Raw genomic sequence first — 19,579 nt, 5'->3', positions numbered from 1 at the left:
TGGCCCCCGCCCAGAGCCGTGAGCTCCAGCAGGGCAGCTCCAGGCTGGCCTCTTCACTGCCGTGCCCCATGGCCACACGTAGTAAGCAGGTGTCAGTAAAGGTTTGAGCCTCTTCTCAAGGGCGAGACCCTGTGCCAGGAGCCACGCAGGGCCTTGCCCACCAGATAGACTTGAAGGAAGCGTCTCTCCCACCCTCCTTCTCCCTACACTTGTGCCTGGAAACTCAGCCCTCCTGGAATGCCTTCCCTTCTCCCTAGCCTCTGTCAGCCTTCAGGACCTCGCTCAGGGGCCACCACCTCCAGGAAGCCATCCCAGGTAACACCCCTCTTCCAAGACCCCCACCCCCACCCTCTTCTTGCTCACTGATCACCCTGCACATGGCATTGCCCATGTCTAGGGCTCGATCCCACAAGGGCAGGGACCTGTCTTACCCAGCTGTGTCCTTTGGCATCTAGGACAGGGGCTGGCAGCAGAGTGAGCTTTGAGGGCATGAATGAGTCAGTCAGAGACCATGGCCCCCGCCCAGAGCGGTGAGCTCCAGGCTGGCCTCTTCACTGCTGTGCTCCGTGGCCACACGTAGTAAGTAGGTGTCAATAGAGGTTTGAGCCTCCTCTCAAGGGCGAGACCCTGTGCCAGGAGCCACGCAGGACCTTGCCCACCAGATAGACTTGAAGGAAGCCTCTCTCCCACCCTCCTCCTCCCTCTACTTGTGCCTGGAAACTCTCACGTGCCAGGCACGTTCACAGCTGGGCACATGGACACACCGCATGTACACACACAGTGGGCCCCCCACACTGTCGTCCCTGCTCCCCTGCACTGTCAGCACACACTTCTCACATCACACTCGCATGTACACTGTCCCTGTTGCACACGTAGTCTTCCTGCACACACACCCTCCACACACACACCCGTATACACATCCCACTCACGTGCATGTCTCTCCTGCACTCCCCTCCCTGCAGGCGAATTCAGACGCCCTGTCACCCTCACACCCCGCCCAGGCATCTGCTCACACCCTCAGGCTCAGACACACCCTCTCGTGCCACCCACATGCTCACACACTCCCACGCCAGCCAGGATTCAGATACTTGTGCACACAGTTCACACCCCTCGTGCCCCTGTGGCTGGCCCCCATTCAGACACTCCGAGCTGTTCTGTCGCACATTCCCGCACACATGCATCATCTCTGCACACGCTCACCTGTGTACACGCCCCCCATGCATACGTGTGTGAGTGCTTGCACTTGGCACCCTCAGGCACATGTGCGTACACGCCCACATCTGCTCCCTTTCCCTCCCATGTGCGTACTCAGCCACACTCCTGTACTGCACACTCACCGCCATCGGATCATAACCCAAAGGACGCCGTGGGGGCGCCTGAGGAGGCGCTGCTGTGCTCCTCACTCGCATGTACACTGTCCCTGTTGCACACGTAGTCTCCCTGCGCACACACCCTCCACACACACACTCACATACACATCCCACTCACGTGCATGTCTCTCCTGTACTCCCCTCCCTGCAGGCGCATTCAGAGGCCCTGCCACCCTCACACCCAACCCAGGCATCTGCTCACACCCTCAGGCTCAGACACACCCTCTCGTGCCACCCACATGCTCACACACTCCCACGCCAGCCAGGATTCAGATACTTGTGCACACAGTTCACACCCCTCGTGCCCCTGTGGCTGGCCCCCATTCAGACACTCCGAGCTGTTCTGTCGCACATTCCCGCACACATGCATCATCTCTGCACACGCTCACCTGTGTACACGCCCCCCATGCATACGTGTGTGAGTGCTTGCACTTGGCACCCTCAGGCACATGTGCGTACACGCCCACATCTGCTCCCTTTCCCTCCCATGTGCATACTCAGCCACACTCCTGCACTGCACACTCATAACCCAGAAGACGCCGTGGGGGCGCCTGAGGAGGCACTGCTGTGCTCGTGGGCTGATAAACCAGCAGCTCCCCCACCCCCGCCATAATGATCATGACTGTAGCCAGGGAAGGGGTGCCACGCTTCCCCGCTGTGAGGCTGAGTGGGGCTGGTGGGTGTCATTTGAACCATCTGGGGAGGCTGAGCCTCAGGCACGGCTGGCAGGAGCTCCAGCCACAGCCTCAGGCCCAGGGCTTCTCAAGTTTGCGGAAACCTGGTGGGTGGCCTCCATCCAGCCCCGAGGCCCCTCCCGCGTGAGGCAGTGAGCACTGGTCTGGGAAAGGCTGGCTCTGGGCAAACGTGTGCTTCCACCTTGTTCTCTGTGTCTCGTGCGACAGGCGTCTGCAGGAATCACGTCCAGGGATCACAGGGGCCCTGTTTCTTTCCAGCAAGGTTCGGTTCTCAGTTGATTTGTTTTTCCATCAGAAAAGCACCCATGCTTATTTTTTCACTCCTAATGAACATCGTTTTCATTGTTTCTTAGTCTCAAAAGCCAGGCGTGAACACAGAAAAAAACATACCCAGGCCTGCTGGTCCGTCCTCAGCCCCCATCTGGCTCCATCTCTCACCCTCCTCGGCCTGTTTGTGGAGGAGACGGGGCCGTGGGAGCAGCAGGTCGCGGGGATGGGGTCGGAGATGGCGGCAGGAGTCACTTGTCTAAGAGGTTGTGGTTCATTCCAAATGTAATCACTTGATTTATTTCTTTAAAGTCTATCTTCTCTGCTCGTGAGCAGGCTCCAGGAGGCCAAGGACAGAGCCGTCCACAGCCCCTCGCCCAGGGCCTGGCGCACAGTAGATTCTAGTAATTCATCCCTGACCGCCCCAGCGCTGTGGGCTCCCGCATCCTGTGGACACAGTTCCTCTTGCAACAAGCACACAGGGCAGGCACCACCCACTGTGCTGACTTCTTCCATTAGAAAACTTGCTCACACGTTTTATCTCATTCCTTTAGTTTTGTTCCCAGAGCAGTAAATGTTCACTGAAAAAAAAAAAAAAAAAGGCTTCACTATATTGTTTACCATAGAGTAAAAAGAAAATGTGCCCACCCCGGTCCTATTTCCCAGTCATAACACACCTCAACATTACTGTGTTTATCATTCTAGACCTTTTTCCCTAGACATTCGATCGGCCAGTCAGTCTGCAAATGTTTATTGAGCATCTACTCTGTGCCTCGCACTGTATCAGGAGTAGTGAACAAAACAGGCAGACTTCTTGGGAGGGAGGTTTAGTCAAACAACAAACATGTATGTAACCGACATATTACACACATAGATTCTTCTCATTACTAAGTGGGATACTGTAAATATTCTTTAATATTCATCCAGTTTAGAAAATCTGAAAAATCCCCCAAATAGAAGGAAAAGAAAAGAGAAACCCATCGGCTTTAGATTCACGATCCAACGAGAGAAGTGTTTTATAGCTTTGTATACCACCTTGCAGCTGTTTATTTATATACAGATTTATTTTATTTTACGAAGTCAGGAGCATACCCAGAGCATAGCTTTTCCCTTCTTTTTTATTGCACAAGTAATGCAAACAGAACACATAAAAACAAAATCCCTTGTAAGTCTACTGCTCACAATTAATCACTGCTAATCTTTAATATCATACTTCATTTTTTTCAAAACTAGAAGTTTGGGATCACGCTGAACATGTCACTCAGTAACTCCCTGTGAATTTCTAATATATCTCCGTGTCGATAATTGAAATTCTACACCATCATTTTCGTGGCTGTAGACTCGGTCATCATGTGGGGGGGTTCAACATCATGGGACCAGCCAATCTCCTTTTCTTGGACATTAGGGTATTTCCAATTTTTCATTTTGGTCAGAACTGAATACATGAAGCAAAAGGTTTGCACATACTAGAAGCTGTATTTATCTGAGTCTGATTTTACATTGTTTTTATTCACTCATATTTTAACTATATCAAAATGTTGATCTCAGTTGTCCTTGATGGTATTCTGCGATCATTATTTTGTTTTTATACCTTTTTGTTTTCTCTAAGTGCTTTGCAATGAACAGGTTTTATTTGCATAATCACAACATCATTTCAAGTTATGCCATGCAGAAATTCCAGATGACCACAGGCCTCGTGATGGTCGCTTTTTATGGCTACCTGCAATTCCATCTAGGGAATAGGCCACAATTCCCCGAACCACCCCCTTTCATTGCCTGTTTGGGGTTTTCCCCAACTTTTTCAAGATCGTTGTGCAGGAACCCCACTTCAGACAGCTCCCACCCGCTTGGTACATTCTGCCAAACTGCTTTCCCAAAAGGAGGCTCCAATTTCCACTCCCACCAACAGCGTGTGAGAATACCTGCCCAGCTGCCCTCCACCCAGAGGGTTTTGTCCCGGATGCCAGGATGATGACCCCGGACTCAGAACCGCAGGAGTGGGTTTTAACAAGCCCGGTTCCCAGAACAGAACCTGCAGAGAAAAAGAAAAGCAAGCAGAGGCTCCAATTTCCACTCCCACCAACAGCGTGTGAGAATACCTGCCCAGCTGCCCTCCACCCAGAGGGTTTTGTCCCGGATGCCAGGATGATGACCCCGGACTCAGAACCGCAGGAGTGGGTTTTAACAAGCCAGGTTCCCAGAACAGAACCTGCAGAGAAGAAGAAAAGCAAGCAAGCAGGGAAAAAACTCTCTGCTGGAAAACACACACATACACAGATTAAAATAATATTTGGCACTTACGTCGCACTTTTAAAATTCTTCAAACGCTTTATAAACACTAGCTAATTAATTAAGCCGCCGAAATCTGGCTGCAGTTGGTAGAGAGAACTTAAAAGGGGGTGGGGAGGGCAGCCCTACACAGCTCCAGATTTTATTGTCGCCTGCCCGGGTGTGATTGTGGGCCTCCGACGGCACCACAAGAATAGACCTGCTCCGACACGCACACGCCTGTTCTGCAGCCTCCCCTGCTCACACCACTCCCCTCAGCCGCTGACTCACAGCCCCGCGTGGTGTTATTGATGAAGATAATAATAACTGGCATGGATCACAGGCATCTTCTGTGGGCCAGGCGCAGTCCCAGGCTCCAGGCTTGCCTGTCGCCGGGATAGGCCTGTAGCAGCTCCATTAACAGATAAGGAAAGAGGCTCGGAGAGGGGTTTTCCTGGGAGCAAGGAAAACCCTCCTCCCTTCGTTCATGTGTACCCTCAACTTGTGTTTATTGAGGGCCTGGTGTGTGTCAGACACGGTTGTAGATAGGGGGTGGGAAGAGACCCTTGTGGATCCTACATCTTGTTTGGGGGGACGTCACAAGCCAGAGAAAATCAGGAATAGAATACATCTGATCATAATGGGGACACAAACTCAAGTTTAAGCAGCATCCGTGCTGCAAGCACCCACATCCGACTGTGTCAGGTCCTCCTAGTTACCGGGGTCGGGGAAGGAACAGGGAGGGGTGGGCGGATGGTGCTTCTCCATTTTATGAAGGTGGAGTGGAGGCCCAGGGAGGGCGGGGCCCAGCTGGCTAGGGGGCCCCAGTTCCCACGCCTGCTGGTCCCAGCCTGTGCTGCCCCCAGTGGCATTTCCAGTTCCTCAGTCTCCGTGCTGGAAGGCAGACCCACTGGGATGTACCTGGCTGGATGCTGTTGGCAGCTGCTGGTGCTGCCTCCGGTGTCTCGGGGTCTCTGCCGGCCTCCCCTGTGTGCCTCTCACACACTGGCCCCCAGTGACACCCCAGCCCCTGTCCTCTGTGGACCCGGGGTTCTCCCCTGTACCCGTGAAGGTCTGGCTGCCTTCAGGCTGCCGATCTGAGTCCTGGCTCACCTACCATGGGAATCAGGGCTGGGACAACAGGCAGGGGAGGGACGAGAGGCCTGTCCTGAAGCCCTGGGCTGCCCGCAGTGAGGGCGGATGGAGTCCCTGGGCTCCCTTCCCTCGGACGCCCTGCTCCTGCCTGTGGGGTGGTGCCGGGCCACTGGCTGGTGGGCAAATGCACAAAGTCTCCCTCCTGCCCAAACAGAGGCAGAGGGGGCTGCTCGGGGAATCAGCCAAAACCCTATCTGATGTACAAGGCACTGGTGGCCTAGGTCAGGGCAGGACAGGGTCACATTGTGGGTGAGGGGAGCATCGGGCAGAGACCAGATGGTCTGCAGCTATAGCAGCTGCCACCCTCAAACCTCCCCCGCCCCCCTTGTCTCACTCACTCTCTCACTCTATCTCCCTCTGCCTATCTCTGTGTGTCTCTGCAGTGTCAACTTAATCTGTGTGTGTGTGTGTGTGTGTGTGTGTGTGTGTGTGTGTCTCCAAGGTCTTTATGATCTGTCCTTTCTCCCCACCCCCACCTTCTTTGGAATTGGGGCCCTGGCTGTGACTTGCTCTGAGCGCCTGTGGCCCTTCTCACAGCATCTTCACCTGCCTGGTCATCCTCCTGGCTGTGGCCTCCCCTCCCCCAACTCCTCCCCCACATCTGTCTCATGTGCCCCAGTTCTCTCCAATGTGGGGCTCAGGCCCCTCCCACCCCTGATCTCTAGGACTCCTTCCAGCTGCCAAGCCTAGAGCCCTTGAAGCCTGACCATGCCCCCTGCCTGTGGGTCCCCAGCACCCTGGTCTGCAGGACCATCAGTGCCAGCAACATACCCCTCTCACGTGTTCCTTATACAAGGACAGCAGCTTCCCCTGTGCCCAGCTTGGTGCTACGTGACTTAAAGAGAGGGCTGGGGGTGTCTTCATCTTATAGATGGAAACTGAGGCTCCAGACCAATGGATACGCTAGGTTACGTGTAAATAAAAGGTGAGCCAGGTTTCAGACCAGGTCAGATGGCTTCACAGACAAGACGCTTCCTTTTTTTTTTTTTTTTAAGGGAGAAGGAGAGAGAGTTAGAAACATCAATGATGAGAGAGAATCATTGATTGGCTGCCTTCCTGCACGGCCCCCACTGGGGATCAAGCCTGGGCTTGTGCCCTTGACCAGAATCGAACCCGGGACCCTTCAGTCCACAGGCCGACACTCTATCCACTGAGCCAAACCAGCCAGGGCCCAGATGCTTCCTTTTGACTCTGTCTGGCCCAGGCCTGTTGGTTGGTCTGTGGAAACCATATAACTGACAGATGACACTACGGCTCAAAGGACAGAAGGGGGACCTGCCCTACTAAGGGCAGTGCTCATATTAGCACAGTATCAGGGCCACTCACAAGAGTCCCTGTTGGAACTTCTTGGTGGCCCAAGTGATGGCCAAGGTCACAGTCGTAAGACCTGAGCCAAACCCAAGTCCTCCTGCTTCACTGCCTCACAGCCTGCTCCAGCCCCCGCTGCTGAGTCTTGCTTCCTGGGCCAGGCCCCAAACAGGGTCTAAACTCCCAGAGAACCTTACACATACCGTGCTGCCACCACCTCTGAGCCTTGGCCCATGCTGTTCCCTCTGATAGGAACACTGCCCCTTTCTTCCTGGTAAATTCAGATTTGAATTCAGAGCCCAGCTCAGACATGACACTTCCAGGGAGGGCCCAGGTCTCAAACCCACCCTCTGCCACATCACTGAACCTCTCTGGGCCTCAGTTTCCTCATGTGTTATAGGCTCCCTTATTACAGGTTGGTTGGGAGGGTTACATGTATGACACATGCAATGTGCTGGGCTCAAGGCCTATGCATGTGCCCTTGACCAGAATCAATCCCAGGACCCTTCAATCTGCTGGCCAACACTCTATCCACTGAGCCAAACCAGCCAGGGCCCAGATGCTTCCTTTTGGCTTTGTCCTGGCCCAGGCCTGTTGGTTGGTCTGTGGAAACGGGGCCATATAACTGACAGATGAGGACACTGAGGCTCAGAGGACAGTACAGAGACCTGCCCCACTAAGGGCAGCGCTCACATGCGCGCAGTATCAGGCCCACTCACAAGAGTCCCTGTTGGAACTTCTCGGTGGCCCAAGTGATGGCCAAGGTCACAGTCATAAGACCTGAGCCAAACCCAAGTCCTCCTGCTTCACTGCCTCACAGCCTGCACCAGCCCCAGCTGCTGAGTCTGGCTTCCTGCTGGGGGCTTGCTTCCTGGGCCAGGCCCCAAACAGAGTCTAAACTCTGGGAGAACCCACACACACCATGCTGCCACCTCTGAGCCTTGGCCCATGCTGTTCCCTCTGATAGGAACACTGTGCCCCTTTCTTCCTGGTAAATTCAGACTTGAATTCAGAGCCCAGCTCAGACATGATACTTCCAGGGCGGGCCCAGGTCTCAAACCCATTCTCTGCCACATCACTAAACTTCTCTCTGTGCTTCAGTTTCAACGTTTGTTATAAGCTCCCTTATTACAGGTTGGTTGTGAGGGTTACATGTATGACACATGGAATGTGCTGGGCTCAAGGCCCGCTCAGGGTGTGCACTCGGTCGATGAAAGCTGTTGTTGGTAAATACTGACAGAGCCCACAGGCTCCCATATGGTGAATAAATAAGTGCTCTGTGCTTCCCTCCAGGAGGGGCAGGTGCGGAGCTGCAGGTGATTCAGCCTCACAAGTCAGTGTCTGTCGCAGCTGGAGAGACGGCCACTCTGAGCTGCACCGTGACCACCCTGACCCCCGTGGGGCCCGTCGTATGGTTCAGAGGGACAGGGCCAGGCCGGGAGTTAATCTACAGTTTCAAAGGAGGCCACTCTCCCCGAGTAACAAGTGTTGCAGACCCCACGAAGAGAGAAAACTTGGACTTTTCCATCCTCATCGGTAACATCACCCCAGCAGACACAGGAACCTACTACTGTGTGAAGTTCCAGAAAGGAGGTGGTGATGACATGGAGTTCAAGTCTGGGGCAGGCACTCAGCCGGGGGTGACCCTTGTCTACGAATCACCCTACTCAAGAGGGAGGTGCTCACTGGAAATGGCATTGCTAGGTCACAGGGTGTTTGCATTCTCATTTGTGTGGGTATTGCCAAGTTCCCCTCCTAGACATGGTGGCATCGGGGTCTCCTCACAACTCCTGGACACAGGCAGGGAGGGTGGCTTTATCCCGAATTTCCAGATATCACAACAGTTCCCAACAGTGTGTCCCTTGCTAGGCCATCGCAGGTAGTACGTGGCTCTATTTCGGATCTGCCACCTCCTGGTAGAGAGCTCATTCCCCTTCGCCATCTGCCTGCTCAGTGATGCCCTGGCTGAGAAAGCAGGCCAGGGGGGTCAAGATCCTGTCTTCCTCATGGCATTTACTCTTTAGCCAGTGCGGTGGCAGGGGCTCTCTGTTGGCCCTTTTGAGAGATGAGGACACTGCTGGGTGCTGAGGCAGCTGCAGAACAAAGCAGGCAACGGCTCTGCCCCCACGAAGCTCCGTTCTCTTCCCTCCAGTGGGGAGAAATCTGCCCGGGCAGAGAGAGGGAGAACATTTCCTTTATTTCATCCTCAGAAGCACCAGGCGAGCAGAATTCCTAAGAGGCACAGACTCACTGTTGACTCTGCAGCCCTGGGGGTTGGGGATGCCCAGAAGCTGGGCGTTCACAGTGAGTCTGTCGGATAAACCCCTCTATTTCAGGGACCCAGTCTCACTGCCACTGAGGCTCCGAGCAGAGTGATCTCAGACTGTCCCTCGCCCAGGGAGCAGGCTCCCCGTGTTGGCCCTTTTGAGAGATAAGGCTCAGAGGAGGACCTAACTGATGAGCAGGTACAGAAGCTAAGATTGAACCCCAAGCGGCCTCACAGCCCTGCTTTTTGCCACACCCCACTGTGCTTGTCAAAGTGTAGAGAATGCTCCAAACCTCTCTTTTTAAAATCTTGAATTGTTCTGTTCTTCATCAAGAAGCGTTTTACAAAAATGCCCTGTAGAAAGAGGCAGGTCAGCTTCACAACCCACATTAGACGTGTACACAGTTGTCTCATGATGGGCTGACCCTGTTCCCAAACTCATGGCTCAGCATAGAGAAGCATCCAGGAGGCCTTCCCTTCTTTGTGGTGTTTTCCTCACTGAGCAGCCGCAGAAGCTGCCTGGCTCAGTGGCCTGGACAGAGCAGAGAGGGGTCGCTGAGCCCCAGCACCGCCGTGGGCAGCATCCCTGTCTCTGCAGACTGAGGGTGAGGAGGGGGCATTTCCTAGAGGGCCCTGCGGCCCCAGTGAGCAGGAGTTCATATTCTAGACTCACTGTCAGGAGCCCATTCTCCCATTTGTTGCTGCAGGGCCCCGGCCTGAGCACTTGGAGTTGACTCCTCCCTATAATTCCTTGAAGTCAGGGATTTCAGGGGGAAAGAGGAGGCTGGCAGTCAGTGTTGGGCTTGTGAGGTGGTACACTTACTCTGTGATGGACATGAAGCCTGGGGGCCACAGGAAATGCCCCCGGACATAGTGCTGGTGGAGGAGACAGCCCCTTCACTTGTCTCAGCCGTTTTGTCATCTGTAAAATGATAATAATCTTGGACTCCTTTCGGGAGAGGTCAAGGATTTGAGGTGCTCTGTCTGAATCACCCCAGCACAGAGTAGCATCCCAAAATCAGGTGCTATTTCATGATGTGGCCAAGTTTCTCTTGCTGGACCTCATTTTCCCCACCTGTAGATAGTGGATGGTCTCACCACCCTTTGCAGGAAGGTGTGAGGATACAGCTGAGAGGACAGACCCTCAGTGGGCAGTTGTGTCACCCCATAGCTGGGCGCTCTCGGGCAAGTCTGTTTCCTAGGAGTCCTCAGTTTCCCCATCTGTGAAGTGGTGACCATCACAGCTCCCGCTCAGGGGTCTTTGAAGGTAGGAGAGGATGTCTAGAAAGTCATAGAGTGGCTCGGGGTGTTCTTGAGGGTCAGTGCCCAGCGGGTGAGAGCATGGGCCAGCCCCCTGCTTGAGCTCACATCCCAGCTCTGCCACTTCCCGGCTCTGTGACCTCTGACCCATCACTCCCCACACTGTGCCTCGGTTTCCTCGTCTGTCAGTGACAGCACTGACCTCACAGAGCAGCTACAAGGCCTGAGTGAATACATGTGAGGTGCTCAGAGCAGGGCCCGGCACGTAGTAAATGTTCAGTGAACATCGTGAGACAGCTGTGTACATGTCTGATGTGAGCTATGATCGCCAAAGCCATGGGACCTTGGACAGGTCACTGTCCTCTCCAGGCCTCGGTATAAATGGGCCTAAAGGTGGGATTCAGTGCCTTTCAGCTTTGGCTGCTCATTGGAATCACCTGGGAAACTGTGGTCCCTAGTCCCTGGCTCCACCCTAGGAAGTCTGATTTAATTGCTCAGGCATGGGCCTGGCAGCTGAATTGTTAACTCCCAGAGGGTGCTAATGCAGAGCCAGGCAGACAGCCTGAGTGAGAGCATGGGCCAGCCCCCTGCTTGAGCTCACATCCCAGCTCTGCCACTTCCCGGCTCTGTGACCTCTGACCCATCACTCCCCACACTGTGCCTCGGTTTCCTCGTCTGTCAGTGACAGCACTGACCTCACAGAGCAGCTACAAGGCCTGAGTGAATACATGTGAGGTGCTCAGAGCAGGGCCCGGCACGTAGTAAATGTTCAGTGAACATCGTGAGACAGCTGTGTACATGTCTGATGTGAGCTATGATCGCCAAAGCCATGGGACCATGGACAGGTCACTGTCCCCTCCAGGCCTCAGTATAAATGGGCTTAAAGGTGGGATTCAGTGCCTTTCAGCTTTGGCTTCTCATTGGAATCACCTGGGAAACTGTGGCCCCTAGTCCCTGGCTCCACCCTAGGAAGTCTGATTTAATTGCTCAGACGTGGGCCTGACAGCTGAATTGTTAACTCCCAGAGGGTGCTAATGCAGAGCCAGGCAGACAGCCTGAGCTAGATGTTCTCTGAGGCCACAGGAAACCTTGCATCCCGCCCCCCCTCTCCCCCGACAAAGGTGTCCCCCCTGCTGCTGGGGCTGAGAGAACAGCTTTAGGGGTACAGGTGCTTCAGAGTAGCTCATTGGAGGCCCAAGAAAATGAGCCCGACTGGAGTGGCAGGGACACCTTACGGCACAGGCCTGGCTGAGAGTGACACCCTGCCCTCTCCACCCCGAGGAGGGGCAGCCCAGCACCCTGTTCAAATCCGAGTTCCATTGCTGGGACACCCTCCCATCTCTAAACACCTGTGTGTCTAAACAGGGTCGGAATCCCCACAGATACCCCTGCTCAGCCCCAGAGCCCTTCCTGCCCCTACACACCAAAACGTCACTGACAAAACCTGTCCTCCCTTTTTGCAAAATGCTTCCTGCTTCTGTTAAGAGCTAACCTGTAGGGAAACGCCTGTGATCTTGTGTGTGTTTTGAAAGTCATTTTGCCGAACTTGTTTCCTGAGGGGATCATTAAAAAAAGAGGGAGAGAACCATAATTTGGTGGTTTCTCTGCTTTTTTTCATCTGAGTTTTTGCACGGCAGCTGCGGGGAGCAGGATTTGAGAGACTTTTCTTGGTGTTTCTGCTATGCTTTTGTTTTGCAGTCTTACTGCCTAAAGAACAAATAGGGCCCGGGCAGGCAGGGTGGCTCAGTGGTTGAGCATCGACCCGTGAACCAGGAAGTCATGGTTCAATCCCCGGGTTGCCACTCAATCCCAGTGTGGGGCATGCAGGAGGCAGCCGATCAATGATTCTCTCTCATCATTGATGTTTCTATCTCTCTCTCTCTCTCTCTCTCTCTCTCCATTCCTCTCTGAAATCAATAAAAATATATATATTTTTAAAAAGAACAAATAGGTAGTTTCAGAACTAGCAAGGCCAGGTCTTATGATAATAATGGTAGGTGTTATTTATTAAGCACCTACTGTACAGGGGTGGGCAAAAGTCGGTTTGCAGTTGTTTATATGGAAAATAATACAATAATTAATAAATAAGAATATAAGAATAAACTCTGTGTTTTGCCCGCCCCCGTATGCCAGGCTCTGTGTGACATACATCCTCACTCCCCTTACCAGGATGGTGTTCTCAGCCACTCTGTACAGAGCCAGACCCTGAGGCTCAAGGATAAAGAACCGAGATGCTAATAGTAATCGGTCCTGTGAGTGGTGAGATGAGCCCTGTCTTTCCTCCCCGTGTGCCCTGGACCAGCCTGGTCCCTCTCTCAGCCTCATCCCCTGAGTGAGACCACACAGTGCCTGCCTTCAGGGCGGTGGGAAAATGAGGGGCTGAGGCACAGAGGACCAGCCCAGCATCAGGATGCCAGGTTTTCTCAATAAACGGTAACTGATCCCAGCATCTCCAGGGGCGTCCAGGCTGCTGGTGTTTTTACCACTTGGTGATTCAAGTGACACTCCCTTATCTATGTCCTCAAATGTTCGATGAGTTTCAGGAAGCAAGTTAGATATTTACAGATGCAAGTTCTTGTTAATGTTTGCCATCTGCCCACTGTTAGTGAAGGTGCTGGGTAAGAACTCACAATGTGGAGACGCCCTACAGGCCCTTTCTACAGGGAGAAACCGCTCTCACGTTTGATCCCCTGTGTGTGGATGCTTTCAGGACACAGGAGTCCCGCCTGCTCCTAGGCCTGTGTCTGTGCCTCTTCTATTCTAATAAAGATTAAGACATAAACCACCTCTGGCTTTCTCAGCACTCAGTGATCTGTGTGTTCAAACCCAAAACTGACCCAAGAGAAGAACCCAAATTCAGAAAAAAACATCCCATTGTCTTCTCCCTTTCAAACTCAGGGACTGGCCCAGATGAGACAGACCCCGCTGGAGTATTTGTGGAATGAATGAGAACTATGGAGTAGCTCATGAATACCGGAAGGGAGAGCTCTGGATGCACATTCAGTTCAAAATGGATCTGTGTTTCTTTATTTTTATGAAGCATCTGTTTTGCTCAAAGCAAAAAGGCTTCCATTGCCTGATTCAACCCGCAGTGCAGTCCGGGAAGGAGAAATGCCTGCTGTCCCATTTCACAGATGGGAACTGGGCTGCTCCCTGGGCTCACTGCTTCCTCTGCGTTCACATCTGGGACGTTTCCAGGAGAGGCCAGATAGGGGAGTTAGTGAGACTGCTCAGGAATGTTGTCCCTAGGCCAGCTGGTGGGACATCACCTGGAGAGGAAAGACGGTGACTTCAAACTCAGGCCTGGATTTGCTTGTTGGCCCTGCCCCTCACTCAGGGGACTGGAGTGTCCTCCCAAGTAAGATGGGAATGATGACACCCCCAGAATTAAAAGAAGGATTAAAAAAAATGGTATATGAGATGGTTTTGACAGTGTCAAATGCTTATGGTTAGTGGTGATATTCACAATCATGTTCATTGTTCATTTTGTTCCTTTTAAAGCCAAACCCTCTCCCCCTGTGGTATCGGGCCCCACTGGATCTGTGTTTCTTTATTTTTATGAAGCATCTGTTTTGCTCAAAGCAAAAAGGCTTCCATTGCCTGATTCAACCCTCACTGCGGCCCGGGAAGGAGAAATGCCTGCTGCCCCATTTCACAGATGGGAACTGGGCTGCTCCCTGGGCTCACTGCTTCCTCTGCGTTCACATCTGGGACAAGGTTTCCAGGAGAGGCCAGCTAGGGGAGTTAGTATGAAGGGTGAGACTGCTCAGTAATGTCCCTGAGCCAGCTGGTGGGACATCACCTGGAGAGGAAAGAAGGTGACTTTGAACTCAGGCCTGGAGTTGCTTGTTGGCCCTGCCCCTCACTCAGGGGACCGGAGTGTCCTCCCAAGTAAGATGGGGATGATGACACCCCCGGAATTAAAAGAAGGATTAAAAAATGGTATATGAGAAGGTTTTGACAGTGTCGAATGCTTATGGTTAGTGGTGATATTCACAGTCATGTTCGTTGTTCATTATGTTCCTTTTAAAGCCAAACCCTCTCGCCCTGTGGTATCTGGCCCCACGGGCAGGTCGCCGCCTGGGCAGACAGTGAGCTTCACCTGCAACTCCCACGGCTTCTCCCCGAGAACATCATCCTTGGGAATGAGCTCCCAGCCTCCCAGACCACCGTGCACCCAGAGGGAGACAGCCCTTCCTACAACGTCTCCAGCACAGCCAGGGTGCTGCTGGCCCCGGGGGATGTTCGCTCCCAGGTCATCTGCCAGGTGACCCACGACACCCTAAAGGGGGACCCTCCTCTTCGTGGGACTGCCAACGTGTCTGAGGCCATCCGAGGTAGATGTCCCTCACACCCAGCCCAAGCCACTCCTGGCCCCTGTCCTCCCAGCCTGCTCCTCCCCCTGCTCTTTGCTCCAGGCCTAGAATTGTCTGGAATCTAATGCCTGACAATCCTTCCCATCATCACTCACATGGATTTGCCCATCGCTCACCCCTGTCTAATGGCAGCTGGCAGGTGAACACCTACCACTGTACTTGGTAGTTTTATCTACTTTACCAATAGCAACACAATAAGTGAGCACCTACTAAAAGCCAAGCTCCTATGTGCTTGGCAATTTCATTTATTTTTCTACAGTTATGTTTCAACTACATGCCAGCCTGTGCTTGTTTACTTAGAAACATCATCCTGAAATGGTTCAAGGATGGGAATGAGCTCCCAGCCTCCCAGACCACCGTGCACCCAGAGGGAGACAGCCCTTCCTACAACGTCTCCAGCACAGCCAGGGTGCTGCTGGCCCCGGGGGATGTTCGCTCCCAGGTCATCTGCCAGGTGGCCCACGACACCCTAAAGGGGGACCCTCCTCTTCGTGGGACTGCCAACTTGTCTGAGGCCATCCGAGGTAGATGCCCCTCACACCCAGCCCAAGCACACCTGGCCCCTGTCCTCCCAGCCTGCTCCTCCCCCTGCTCTTTGCTCCAGGCCTGGAATTGCCTGGAATCTAATTCCTGACAATCCTTCCCTTCACCAGGCACCTGGATGTGCCCGTCACTCATCACTGTTTCATAGCAGCTGTCAGGTGAACACCCACCACAGTACTTGGTAGTTTTATCTACTTTACCAATAGCAACTCCAATAACTGAGCACCTACTAGAAGCCAAGCTCCTATGTGCTTGGCAATTTCATTTATTTTTCTACAATTATAATGTCCCACTGCATGCCGGCTGTGCTTGTTTACTTTAGTCATATTACTCTCACAGGAGCTCCAAGCCCTTGAGCACCTACTGTGTGCAGGCTCCTGTGCTTAGTGATTTCATTCATATGAAAGAGCACCATCGGTGTCTGAGCACCTGCCCTTTGAGATCCCCTTACTGTGGTGGGGGAGCTAACGTTGGAGCCCGCCTGGGTGATCTGTGTCCCATGAGGTCAGAGCTGTGCCCTGTGCTGTTTCAGTTCTGCCCACCTTGGAGGTTACCCAGCACAAGGTGTCAGAGAAACAGAAGAACGTCACCTGCCTGGTGAAGAACTTCTACCCCCAGCGCCTACAGCTGACCTGGCTGGAGAACGGAAACACGTCCCGAACAGAAACGGCCCCGACCCTCGTAGAGAACAAGGATGGGACCTTCAGCGGGTGGAGCTGGCTCCTCGTGAATCTGTCTGCCCACAGGGAGGATGCGATGCTCACCTGCCAGGTGGAGCACGATGGGCAGCCGGCCATCACCAAAACCATCACCGTGGAGGCCCTGGCTCACCAGAAGGACCCAGATGAATCCTCTGGTGAGGCCCCCACTTTAACTGACCGGCTCTGACTAAATTTTATCTTTACTGTTATAAGTAGTAATTCATGCTTATTATAGGATAACCTAGAAGTCTATAGATAGAAAGTAGCATTTTGAAGTGAGCTCCCCTCCCCAAACCCCACACTGCATAGTCACCACTGGTAATAGTTCGGTATAAACTTTATAGATCTTTTGACATCGATGTACATTAAGAAAAGAAAGCGCGAGGGAGGGCGGGAGGCCCTCACAGTGCCCTGCCTCTGGCTTTCTTCTCACAGTCACTGCGTTCACCGGCCATGTCGGCCCCTGCCTCCTCCTGGCTCTTTCTGACCTCTGCCTGGTCCCCTGGCTGCCATTGCACGTCTGCCCCACAGGGATCGGGGCGGGGCTTCCAGATGTGTGTGGCTTCTGTCCAGTGTAATCGCTGCTGCAGTACATGTCCTTGTGCATATTGTGCTACACGTGCAGCTGTTTCTATGGGACCATTTCCCAAGGAGCATTTCTAGGCCCGAGTGCGTGCTCATGAAGATGCTGGTAATGCTGCCACCTCCTGGGAGAGTCAGAGGTGCAGGGTGCCACCCCAGCACCCCTCCGACGTGTTGGCGTGCGTCTCCCTTCTTTCTTCACAATGGCAGCACCTAGTTGGTGCTTCGGTGCCAGCGAGGAATGTTCTATCGTTAGCATGGCTGTGCCTTGGCCACGGCAGAGCCTTTGAGTGGGTTAGAATAAAGGCCATTTCTTCCCTTCGTGCATCCTTCAAGGGGCCAGAGAGCTCCAATGAAGGCCGGGCCCTGTCAGGGTGCCCTTTGATGTCACCGGTGCCTGCTTCTCATCGGATGAGGCCTGCACTTAGAGCAGCATGTTCGGTCGACCTCTAGCCCTGGCCCAGACCTGCTGGGTGACCTTGGGCCCATCAGTGCCTCTCTCTGGGCCTCTGATTGCTGCTGGCAGTGCCGAAGGAGAGGCGCTGTGACCCTAGCTCGGAGTCTCAGCTGCTAGGAACCCCGGCATCGCAGCTTCAGGACCTGGCCCTCAGCCCAGCACATAGTAGGAAATGCCTTTAGACAGGAGGAAAGAGTGCGTGAGTTGGTTGGTTGGTTAGTTGCTGATTAATCCTCAGGGCCATCCAACGTAGTAGAGCTTATTCTTGGCCTCAGTAACACAAGGGAAGCCAGTGTGTAGAGGTTCAGGTGACTGGCTCAAGGTCACACAACTAGGGGCGTGGATTTGAACCCACATTTCTGCAGCTCAGCCCTGCTCCCGCGGCCCACTGTGCTCCAGTGTAGGCTCCCTCCCTGTGCCCCGGGGCCAGCCAAGTCCTTGTTTCATTCAGTGTCTGGGTTCAGAGCCCCTCTGCCTGGGTCCCAGGCACTAATCCTGGGCGGCCCCTGAGAGGTCTGCAGAGCCCACTGGTCACTTGCAAGTGGCCATTCCTCCCGCCCCCACTGAGATTCGGAGTTTGAGTGGGCCCGTGCCGCCTCGGTGGCCACCGGTTCAGGCCGATGCGGAGAACAGGCTGTTCCCCGGGAGTGATAGGTCTGCCCCGGCCTGCAGCCCGGTTTCCACCACGGCTGCAGCACCATGCGGTCTCCCCCGGCACCTCAGCGTGGTTTGTGTGTTACCCGCAGTTGACCCATGTGGGGACGTGTGTGTGGAGCCATGAACGTGCCCACGAAGCTCGAAACGCCCGAGAAGACCCAGCCAGATGCTCTCAGTTAAGGGGCCCGTCCAGGGGTGCGGAGAGCGGTGGGTGGCGATTCTCTGGTTCTCATCTGGCGCCTGAAGCCTCTGTTCTGCCTTGTCCCCAGCTGATCCTGGGAAGCTGAAGGGCATCTTCATCGCGGTGGGCGTGGTGTGTGCCCTGCTGGTGGCCCTGCTGATCGCCGCCCTCTATTTCCTGCGAGTCCGACAGAAGAAAGGTGGGTGCGTTCCCTGCTTCTTCCCCAGGAGTGTGCCCCAGGCTGTCCTTTCCAAAGGGGGAGGTCACAGGAGGGCATTGGGCGCCATTGGGCGCCGCATAGCTTAGCCATTAGGATGTGCAGTTACTTCCAGGAATGAGATAGAAGTCCAGAGGGAGCAGTGCCACCGCTGGCGAGACACCCTCACCCGGTGGGTCTGGGTGGGTCCCTCCCGGGGCCTTCCCCTCGTGGCTGCAAGATGGCATCTCTGCTCCAGGCCGTGCCTCCTCATGGCACCTCTATCGAGGTGGCAAACGGAGCTGGGAGAGGGTGAGGAGAGGGTCTAGGAGAGCAAGTAATATTCCCAGGGACCCCCGCCCAACGTTTGCTTTCCTCTTACCTGTCCAGTTACATGCCCAGCCCCTAGGCAGGAGGCTGGAAGAGGGTAGGGATCACACCAGCACCCACCTCCAAGGCTGTTGGCAGGATTAAGCGGGTGGTATATGTAAAAGTTAGGAGAGTACCTGGCACACAGCAAGTGCTCAATAAATGTTACCTCCTGTCGTCAACATTAAACATGAGCCGCCTCCCTGGGAAACTCCCCTCCCGGTGGCAGGAGGGGACATGCCGCCTCGCCGCCTCCCTGGGAAACTCCCCTCCCGGTGGCAGGAGGGGACATTGTCCCGTGTGTGTGTGTGTGTGTGTGTGTGTGTGTGTGTGTGTGTGTGTGTGGTTGTGTAGCTCCTGTGTGGCAAGGCCTCTGCCTTTGGAGTCAAGACAAACCAGGGCTGTTATAGGTTCTAAACAATCAGTTTGGCCTCCACGAGCCTCAGTTTGCTCACCTGCAAAATGGGTATAGCAATGCCTATGTTGAAGGATAGTTATGAAACCAAAGAAGCTCATGTGAAATAACAGCTCTGACACATTCTCAGGCCTCAAAAAATGCAAGTTCTCTTTTCTGCTCTCGAAGGAGACAAGTTTAAGCCAGTGTTTCTGCAACTTATTTGACTACAAGTGATAGAAATACATTTCATATGTCAACCTGACACATGCGGGCCCCATAGATGAAATTAGAACTGTGATATTTTCTTTCTTGTCAGAGTCTATCCTAAGTCCCCTGAAAAGTACTGGTGGCGAACTACCACGTGCCACAGCCCGTAAAGTGCTGTCCTCAGCTGCCTCTCAGCTCGAGGGGGCAGGCCGCGTCAGTCACACGCCTCTTCTGCACCCTCACCTCTGCCCCCAGGCTGCCCCTCCCTCCTGGGCTGGCTGGAAGGCTTAGCTCTGATTACTGGCCAAGCCTCAAGCTCCTGGC

The 19,579-nt window shown here is 53.9% G+C and overlaps 1 protein-coding gene across 1 annotated transcript in view; it reads left to right on the top strand.

The window, feature by feature from the left end:
* SIRPA (signal-regulatory protein alpha) overlaps window positions 1–19,579 on the top strand; it is a gene marked incomplete at its 5' end in the record, with an annotated part of 47,647 nt that overhangs the window by 12,420 nt on the left and 15,648 nt on the right. Inside the window, 6 exons of the mRNA XM_014546534.1 lie at window positions 8,357–8,698; window positions 9,363–9,373; window positions 14,621–14,715; window positions 15,263–15,489; window positions 16,041–16,364; window positions 18,175–18,285. Of these exons, the coding sequence (XP_014402020.1) occupies window positions 8,357–8,698; window positions 9,363–9,373; window positions 14,621–14,715; window positions 15,263–15,489; window positions 16,041–16,364; window positions 18,175–18,285 (1,110 nt within the window). The remainder of the gene's footprint in view (window positions 1–8,356; window positions 8,699–9,362; window positions 9,374–14,620; window positions 14,716–15,262; window positions 15,490–16,040; window positions 16,365–18,174; window positions 18,286–19,579) is intronic.

This window comes from Myotis brandtii, unplaced genomic scaffold (assembly GCF_000412655.1).
Source record: "Myotis brandtii unplaced genomic scaffold, ASM41265v1 scaffold45, whole genome shotgun sequence".
Lineage (NCBI taxonomy): Eukaryota > Metazoa > Chordata > Mammalia > Chiroptera > Vespertilionidae > Myotis > Myotis brandtii.
This window is presented reverse-complemented; position numbering and strand designations above follow the sequence as displayed.